The 9,665-nt window shown below is 38.4% G+C and overlaps 1 protein-coding gene across 5 annotated transcripts in view; it reads right to left on the reverse strand.

Annotated features, from left to right (window-relative positions):
- LOC107722845 (E3 ubiquitin-protein ligase rnf213-alpha-like) overlaps positions 1–9,665 on the reverse strand; it is a 114,572-nt gene that overhangs the window by 8,859 nt on the left and 96,048 nt on the right. For 3 of the 5 annotated variants that reach the window (XM_016531338.1, XM_016531336.1, XM_016531339.1), the window contains 16 exons: positions 7,483–7,603; positions 7,292–7,392; positions 7,012–7,194; positions 6,737–6,903; positions 6,549–6,654; positions 6,350–6,464; positions 5,840–6,047; positions 5,267–5,463; positions 5,066–5,188; positions 4,207–4,317; positions 3,842–4,084; positions 3,691–3,766; positions 3,300–3,334; positions 3,071–3,171; positions 2,540–2,606; positions 1,965–2,054 (listed from right to left, as the gene is read on the reverse strand). In XM_016531338.1, coding sequence (XP_016386824.1) covers positions 1,965–2,054; positions 2,540–2,606; positions 3,071–3,171; positions 3,300–3,334; positions 3,691–3,766; positions 3,842–4,084; positions 4,207–4,317; positions 5,066–5,188; positions 5,267–5,463; positions 5,840–6,047; positions 6,350–6,464; positions 6,549–6,654; positions 6,737–6,903; positions 7,012–7,194; positions 7,292–7,392; positions 7,483–7,603 — 2,044 coding nt within the window. Of the gene's footprint in view, positions 1–920; positions 1,556–1,964; positions 2,055–2,449; positions 2,607–3,070; positions 3,172–3,299; positions 3,335–3,690; positions 3,767–3,841; positions 4,085–4,206; positions 4,318–5,065; positions 5,189–5,266; positions 5,464–5,839; positions 6,048–6,349; positions 6,465–6,548; positions 6,655–6,736; positions 6,904–7,011; positions 7,195–7,291; positions 7,393–7,482; positions 7,604–9,665 lie in introns of those variants that run through there. The other 2 variants (XM_016531340.1, XM_016531337.1) reach the window with 2 other exon arrangements.

The following is a 9,665-nucleotide window of genomic DNA, read 5'->3' on the forward strand; positions in this document are numbered from 1 at the left end:
CTTGAGGTATTCGGTCAATCACAACGCACTGGATAGCTGGTCAATCAGAGCACACCTCGCTTTTCAGACCGATTAGTTTTGTAAAAATCGACGCGTTTCAGAAAGGCGGGGCATAGAGGAGAAACAATAATGTACAGTATGTGGAAAATAATGTGTTTTTTTAACCTTAAACCGCATAAACACATTTCATTACACCAAATACACAAAATAATGTTCTTTTTAGCAGCATCATATGACCCCTTTAATAACTCTTTTTAGCGTCAAGCAAGTCATGTAAGTAACAGTCGCCAGTACCCAGTCTATTCTCTGCTATACGAGTCAACCTAAAACTTTGACTTTTCACAACATTTTGAAGTAGTTTATTAAAATAATTCAGATATTGCATGCCATTGCGATATGCATATCGCGATATGTACATTTGCGATATTTCGATAAATTTGATATATCATGCAACCATACTGTGAACACACACCAGGAGCAGTGGACAGCCATTTTTTTGCTGCAGCACCCGGGGAGCAGTTGGGGGTTCGGTGACTTGCTCAAGGGTCTCACCTCAGTTGTGGTTTTGAGGGTGGGAGAGAGTGCTGGTCATTCACTCCCTCCACCTTCAATCCCTGCCGGTACAGAGACTCAAACCCATGACCTTACAAGTTACAAGTCCGACTAGGCCTGTCACAATAACGACTTTTTGTTGTGCGATATATTGACCCAGAAATAATTGCGATAAACAATATTATTGTAATTGTAAGACCATTTTAGGCCACTGAATATATAATCATAATATAAAAGCATAATAATGCAAGAAGGCCAACACACTTTCAAATGACAACAAACTTTTAATTCTTAAGAATATTTAGATCATGGAAATTAAGTATCAAAATATTAGATACTTTAAAAAAATTTAAAAAAAAACAGCCAGGTCTGGCGGCGCGTGATGAGGCACACCTGAAGTAAATGGAGCCTTGTCACCGCCGCTGTTATAAGCCGAGCGCGCCTCTCCTCGAGAGATCGGTCTCTTTCCCCGTGCATATCCTCGTGGGTCCAGGAGGGGAGCGTAGAGGGATTCCCACGCCGCCAGAGACGCAAGCTGTCGGACCTGCTGTCCAGAATGGAACCGCACCCATGATGCGGTCGACGGGCCAGGATGTCAGGCCGTTATTTCCCCCCAAGCGCCGTGGGGCGTGGGCTAGGGAAGATGAGCCGCTGTGACGAAGCCGCCGCCCCTCGAGCCTCGGATCAGAGAGGGCAGAGCCATAGAGAGAGGGGAGCGCGAGAGGCCGCCGGACTCCGCCCCCTACCTGGACCCCTCCTTCCTGAACACTGCTCTTTTTTCACAATTCCCCGGCACAACGAGGACACCAGATCCCCTGTTTATTTTGAACACTTCTTCCCCTTTGGACTCTTTATTCCCCGTTTTGGACATTTTCTGTTTATTTTCTGTTAAATAAAAGCCTCTCCGAGGCCTGACGCCACACCCAGTGTCTGTCGTTTTCTTCTCCTGACAAGATTTTTCCCGGACCTTCTTTTCTCTGTAAATTAAGGGTGCACTGTATTGCTGAAAAACAAAATCCCTACTTAGCAGTCAGATGTCCATATGCACAAAGGCACAGATCCCTAAACAAGGCCATATCTGCAGATGAAACTTTTTTGTAGAAGCATTTTTTAAAATTTGAACTAGCACCAAATACACCACGTTATGTACGAGAAGCTGCAAAAGACACAGGCGCAAGTGGAATGCAAAAAACATGGTGACATTAATTTTTATGTAAATTTAATGAGCAATATATTGCGTCACCAAAAATTATTGAGGTCATGTTCATACAGTATATTGTGTGATAATATATTGATTATTGTGACAGGCTTAAGTCCAACTCTCTAACCATTAGGCCACAACTTTATTTTATATATATATATATATATATAAAACAAAATGAAAACCACAGCAGGCAGAAAGAATGTAACACCTGTGGATTGTTTTGAGCTCCCAGCAGCATGGACATGTGTGTGAGCAGTCTGAGAAGAGCGAAGGGGGCAGGTGACATATTCTTAGTGTCCTGCATGTCAGGTTGGTCACGCCGCTGGCACAAAGGCACAGATCCCTAAACAAGGCCATATCTGCAGATGAAACTTTTTTGTAGAAGCATTTTTTAAAATTTGAACTAGCACCAAATACACCACGTTATGTACGAGAAGCTGCAAAAGACACTGGTGCAAGTGGAATGCAAAAAACATGGTGACATTACATTTTATGTAAATTTAATGAGCAATATATTGCGTCACCAAAAATTATTGAGGTCATGTTCATACAGTATATTGTGTGATAATATATTGATTATTGTGACAGGCTTAAGTCCAACTCTCTAACCATTAGGCCACAACTTTATTTTATATATATATATATATATATAAAACAAAATGAAAACCACAGCAGGCAGAAAGAATGTAACACCTGTGGATTGTTTTGAGCTCCCAGCAGCATGGACATGTGTGTGAGCAGTCTGAGAAGAGCGAAGGGGGCAGGTGACATATTCTTAGTGTCCTGCATGTCAGGTTGGTCACGCCGCTGTGCATCACCCAGAATGTGTCCCGACTGAGTACGGTCCCCTCTGCAAAGAGGAACAATTGCCTCAAATTGATTAAAACAATTACCTCTAAAGCAAATCTACAGCAACAATTCAACGAGGTTTATTGAGCACAAAAAAAAAACATATAAACCGCATCTATACAAATCATTATTATGGATAATAAACTGCTAAATTTAAAATCAAGAAAAGCCTTAGTCAAACCTGGTTCAACAGCAGTCACTTATGTAAGCAATGACAAGTAGGAAAGTATAGTGTGCAAGTCAATAATGTAAAATAAACCTAAATTTTTTATTAAAATGCTAATTTTGTATAGTTCAGAAAAACTTTACCATAAAGTTTTATGTTAACATTACTTATACAATATTTTACATGAAATAATACTTCTACAACATTTATTAATATCTTAATGTGTTCATATATTAATGCACTTTAACTTTCAAGGAATAAAAGAGGAAGAACAAGCATTCACTGCAGGAGTAACTCACTTTATCTGCATGGCTTGGAAGCCTTGAACAGGATTGTGGTTGGTGCCACCTATTGGTGCATTACAGTCCGGACACCGACCAACCTCCATGGGTCGACCACACTGGACAGATACATGAAGAAAACATTTTTTTTAATTTTAAGAAGAAGAATCTAATCTAATTCTACACATTAATGTATCAGTAATGCAGTGTTAAGACAAATCATAGGAATTAAGTCACATGACCATACCTCACCAACAGTGCATGGATGACCATTAGGACAGACTTTCAAACACAAAGGGACACCAGAGATTAGGAAAAGAAGTAAAAAAAATTAATGGGCATACATTTATTATTGTTCTTGCTGTTATTTACTCAATATAACAAGAAAATTACATTTTATGTAAGACCCAGGCAAAAATGTCAAATATATTATCCTATACATAACAACGTTCTGATAATGAAGTTCTGTTTATTAATCACTGCATTAACATGAGCTAGAACAGGGTAACATGATTTAACATGGCATTTCAGGTCAGATATTAACCACTGGGTTTCCAGGTGCACTGAATTTTTATAGGTCTTGAATTTTGCATGACTGGCAAATTCTATAGCAGCACCAATACACAGAATCCACTCACAATACCACTGAAGTTGTCCCATGGCCTGCTGGGCAACTGCCAACATGTCATCAGGCATAGTTGGGATGAATGAAGCCTGTGAGGAAAACATGATAAAAATATCACACTCAAACACATTCTAGTCACCATGTGAAGCGTGAAGGGTTCATACCATCATGTTGTTTGGGGACAGTGCCAGCCGCTGCAGTGGCTGAAGTAAAAGCAGATTTCCACACAGCAGGACTGCAGCCATGTGAACTGTGACCTCTAACAGCATAAATTCTCTGCCTGACGTCTGTGGTTGTACATGCAGAGAACGCAGATTATTTTTCACCAGCGCTTGAGCAAATGCTCTCATTTCATTACTGATGAAGACATCTGAGCTTCTGATAAAATCTTCAAGGCCAGCACATTGCTACAGAAAACAACATGAAAATCAGACATACAAGAGTAATATACATTTATAAAAAAAATCCATAGAATAAAGAAAATATGGCTTATTATATATAATTGTTGTGTAGCATATTGTGTTTTTACCTCAGGTTTAGGGTGCATGTTGGGGTTTCCACTTCTGTACAGGGAGGTGACTTCTCTGAACAAAGCCAGTAGCAGATAAACAGCTTTCTTCATGGGTGTGCAGTTGCAATCCTTCAGACAAGGATGTTTTGAAAGACATTGCAAACTGGTCAGCACAGTTAAAGCAGTTTAACAAAATTGAGGAAGAGAAATGGCAAGTATTTGATTGCATATTTTATTACATTTAATTACAGTGTTCGTGTAGTGGATATGATATCTACAAGCTAGTGAACTCCCTTGTTTCTATCTAATGAGGCATCCTATCCCAACAAGTGACTGAACTGAATCTGTTAATGGTCACAAGCAGGGTCAGAAATGAACTTTTCCATTAAGTGGCAATATATAACAATGTTTATAATTATCTTATTAAATGTATGTTGTCTTTTATGTCAAACTTAAAGTTACTTGAACTTAACCAATTTCTTCAATCAGAATACTATTGACAGTTACCATTAACATGATCAACATCAACAATCAGCCATCATTACATTGCAAAGGTGTTGAACAAGAGAATCTGCATCTTACATGGCTCTTTAATAGTAACAGCTGTAATAGATTTAATTTACTTGTGCAGGAGATTTTTTTTACCCCTCTTGAATTTTTGACTGACCCTGGTCACTGCCACACAAATGCCACACAGATGTACTCTGGTATGGTCTATAGGCAGGTTTAGGGGTAAGGTTAGGGTAAGGAGATAGAAAATAGTTTGTACAGTATAAAAACCATTACGTCTATGGAATGTCCCCACAAAAATGGAAACAAGTATATGCGTATATATATATATGTGTGTGTGTGCGCGTGTAAAGAAGCAAACAAATACCTTAATAGCTTTCTGTATTCCGTTCATGTTGCAATCTAGCATGCCTTTGGCTACTGCATCTCGAATAGCTTTGTAGTCCATTCCACATGCTAGATACTGGTCAATTTGACTGTCATCTTGATTCTGAGAGAAATAAACTTACAAATTAAAAAATAACTCCTGTCACTCATGTCAGGATAAGTTAATTCAACTAAAACCCACCGACTCAAGAATCTCCTGAGGAAACAGCCACTTGAACCCTTCCTGTGGCAGAAGTTTCTGGACATATTCAACCCCATGAAGACTGCAGATCTTTCTGATGAGGTAAATCCTGTACCAGTCATTCCTGCTCTGGCAGCATAGATCAACCACACTGTCCAAAAATGCTGGGATAAAAGCTGAAGGATCATCGTGTACACCTAAAATGAGGAAAACAACATCAATATCAACAGAAAAATTATTCAAATTTTAAATATAATACAGACATTTTTTTCAACTCTTTACTTGTTGTTTTTGGGTGAATCTCATGAAACCATTCTAAGGTCATAATTCATATTTCATGAACTGTTGCAATAATGTTTCAAAACTGGGGAGAAATACAGAAAATATCACAAAAAAATGTTGCAATCCAAAAAAATTTAAGTTCCTAAAATAAGGTTTGTTTTCTGTGTGCACATTTTTTTTTTAATTTAAATTTTTGTGTTAAATGTAACTTGGACATGTTCTGTCAGGTTTCATGATATCATGTCACGCACTAAAGCATAAGCACAAGCACTAAAGGCTTTTTAAAATTACCAGCACTTGTCAATCTATTCATTAGCAGGCCAGCAGCCATATCCAGGCACAGTCGAACTCTGGCCATGCGCTGCAGGTGCTCTATAGATGCAGCGTGTGTAGACACAGCATCAGAGTGAAGGAACTCCAGTAGAAAACGAGTTTCCTCCTGTAAACAGGCTTGCTGCTCCGCCACAGAATGCCACTGTGTCCGATCATACATTGAGTCCTGCAGACACAGGAGCAACATACTGTTCATTCAAAAACATTTTAAACATACAGCACATAAGGGTATTTTAACACTAATTCTTGAGAAAGTAACATGTAATTTTAGTTACTTAAAGTAAGAGTAAGTTAAGATGGTATGCTTTAGCAGAAAATTATAAACTAGCCTTAATCAGCATTCAATATTTTCACAGTAGATATGCAGTTATTTATATCATCAAAAATATTTAATGTCATAAACTTCAAAAACTAAGCCATAAAACATGGCAGGTGAACGCGAGTTGGTCAGGGCAGTGATATACACACCTCCAAACAGTTTATGTACAAGGAATAAAGCTCGGTTTTATCAGTCTCCTCAATGATGTTGCTTTGCTCAACTTCTGTCAGATGTTGCTGAAGATAGTTCTTGACATCATCAAAGCTGAAAGAGGAAAAAACAAAAACTATTATATTCATAAATGTTTAAGAAGAGTGTGCTGTGAGCTGTTAGAAGCCCTGCGCTTACCTGTACTTGAGCAGGAGTTTTAGCACCACTGAACGCACTACTGGATTTTTATCGACAGAGTCATCAAAGGGAGAAAGAGCCTTAGTCAAGAACCTCCGGTCTCGCCCTGAGAGGATGGGGAACAACGTTCTTGTCATTTATTCATTCTAAACAAAACCTAGATCTCCATACTTAATAAACAGACATACCTCTGATCTGAGGGAGTGAGCAGGACTCTACCATCAGGAGGGACAACAGGTGGAGGATGATGTCTCTGCTGGGAGGAGTGTTGTCCTTGAAGCACACAGTGGTGACCAGATCAATGAAGAAAGCATTGCATCGTATTCTGAACAATGCATTTTGACTAATGAGATCCCTAATGACCAAAATAAGCACATAATATTTTAGACTGATAGAGAGAGAGACAGACAGACAAACAGAGAGATAAAGCACAACTATTCATCCCAAACAAGTAGCAGATTACCGTATTTCATCAGAGGCCTTGAGATCAAAGCCATCAGGCACTTCCTGTACACACAGAGGGCAGTGCATCTGGCCAGGCACCAGCCACTGTTTGATACAGATTAGGCAGTAGATATGGTCACAGGGCAGACTCAAAGGGTCCTGAGGGTCTCCCATGCACACTGGACAAAGTTGAATGCCAAACCTGTGTAAACAAACAGTAACAAGTCACCACAATCCTTTAATAGCATCTTACTGAACCCTTTGATTAAAGAAAATATAACAAATTTTAAAAATCATACCTGAAAATGCTTTGAGATGCTCCATCTTTGCAGGCTTTGAGTATGGTGATCACTGCCTCAAACGGATGCCTCTTTTTGAGGTTTGAGTCCTGCTCTAAGACCTTTAGAAAAGAGATTTGTGAGAGTGTTGATAAGCAGAAATGAAACGGTTCAAGGAATTATTTTCAAGGAAATGGACAGAGTTGACTCACTTGTGCTAGGCGTCGAGTGTGTTCCACAACTAGTGGCCTGAGTTTCAACCTCACATCTCCAACACCCAGCAGCATGTGCTCGACAAACAAGGCCAGAGAACAAATGCGACGCCAGCCATGTCTGAATATTAATAATCAAATGATGTAATTGATAATAAATGATAATATTGATAACTACACAATACAGTAAACAGAGTTTGATTAGCAGCCAAGCCAGCACTGGGGACAGGGTTGTGTGCCATTCAGGTCTGAATTGAGAATGAATTTGAGAATTTTAAACAATTATACTCATTTAATTTCTGAATTGGAAATGAAGTAGCAAACAGGATACAAGAATTGTAATTCAAATCTGAATCTACGGACAATTTAAATATAAGTGAAATTCAGAATAGAATAGTGCACAAAATCATACAAACAAACTCACACAAAAACAACATATGAGGTAATTACAGCAGCATTAGGTTAGATGACCTGCTTTTTAAACTGAACTGTAAGCAATTATATCAATGCAATGCAATATAGAGCAGGACTTCTCAACCAAGATATACAGTATGAGTTGGACTAATTCTAAAAGTATTATTTCTAGACTCTGAAAAAATCATGTAAATTAATAAAATCTTCAAATTCCATGGACATTTTTATGATTACTATAAACATTTCTAATTATGCTCTAAAACATTTTGAGTAGAAATTGAGAGTAAAATTTTATTTAAAATCCATATGCTTAATCCTTATCAATTAAATTAAGAACGACTGGAAAAGTCATGCAAATTAATTGGTTAAAAAGAATGGGAATTCCAAAGAAAATTCAGCTTTTAAAATGTCAGGGAATTTAATGTACAGAAACTGGGTGTATTGAATGTAAAAAAAATAAATAAATAAAAATCATTACAGCAGATGTACCAGAGGTACAGTATAACATGTAGCATGTTATGGAACATATTAACCAACAATGATGGGGACCTTGAATATTGCTATGGGCAATGAGGTACAGCCCTGCATTTCAGCCTGAGCCTGACAGGCCCGACTTATTTACACCCCTAAGGCCAGGTTTCATGCCAATTTTCACGTCATAGCTCACACGCTTTTAGGCTTCTCCTTCTTTTTATATTTTAAACATCCATCAATTAAAGGGATAGTTCACCCAAAAATGAAAATTCTGTCATTAATTACTCACCCTCATGTTGTTCCAAACCTGTAAGACGGGTGTTGTGTTCATCTTCGGAACACAAATTAAGATATTTTTGATAAAATCCGATAGCTTTCTGGCCCTGCACAGACAGCAATGCAACTGAAACATTCCCAGGCCCAGAAAGGACATTGTTAAAATATTCCATGTGACATCAGTGGTTCAACCGTAATTTTATGAAGCTACGAGAATACTTTTTGTGGGCAAAGAAATAAAAAATAACAACTTTATTCAAAAAGTTCTTCTCTTCTGCTTCAGTCTCCACCGCCATTCACAAGAGTACCACGACGCATGCGTCTGGTGCTGCTGACGCAGGAGCCAGCATTCTGACGTAGAACACGCATGCGCTGCGCCTTGTTTATAAGCAGAGGAATGCACACACACATGCGTTGTGGTACTCTCATGAATCACGGCAGAGACTGACCCGGAAAAGAAGAAATTATTGAATAAAGTCGTTATTTTTGTCTTCTTTGCGCACAAAAAGTATTATGGTTGAACCACTGATGTCACGTGGACTATTTTAACAATGTCCTTACTACCTTTCTGGGCCTGGGAATGTTTCAGTTGCGTTGCTGTCTATGCAGGGTCAGAAAGCTCTCGGATTTCATCAAAAATACCTTAATACGTGTTGTGAAGATGAATGAAGGTCTTACGGGTTTGGAATGACATGAGGGTGAGTAATTAATGACAGAATTTTCATTTTTGAATGAGCTATCCCTTTAATCTATTTACATATTTTATGTTTATAAGGCAATAAAATCAATTGAGTCATAAACTTATGCATTCAAATGTATTAAGTAAAATTATAATGTAATGTGAGAAGAACAATGAAACAACAAACTGAACTTTAGTGTCAAACGCGTTTGGCACATTTCCATTTTTTCACGAAATAACAATGTTTGAGATCCAACACTTTTTCATTCCCATCAAGCTCTCGCTGGATCCGCTCCTCTGCTATCAACAAGAGGAACGTCTGTACTTCCTGTACTTCCTC

The sequence above is a fragment of the Sinocyclocheilus rhinocerous genome, unplaced genomic scaffold (assembly GCF_001515625.1).
Source record: "Sinocyclocheilus rhinocerous isolate Xijiao unplaced genomic scaffold, SAMN03320098_v1.1 scaffold3806, whole genome shotgun sequence".
NCBI classification, from domain to species: Eukaryota; Metazoa; Chordata; class Actinopteri; order Cypriniformes; family Cyprinidae; genus Sinocyclocheilus; species Sinocyclocheilus rhinocerous.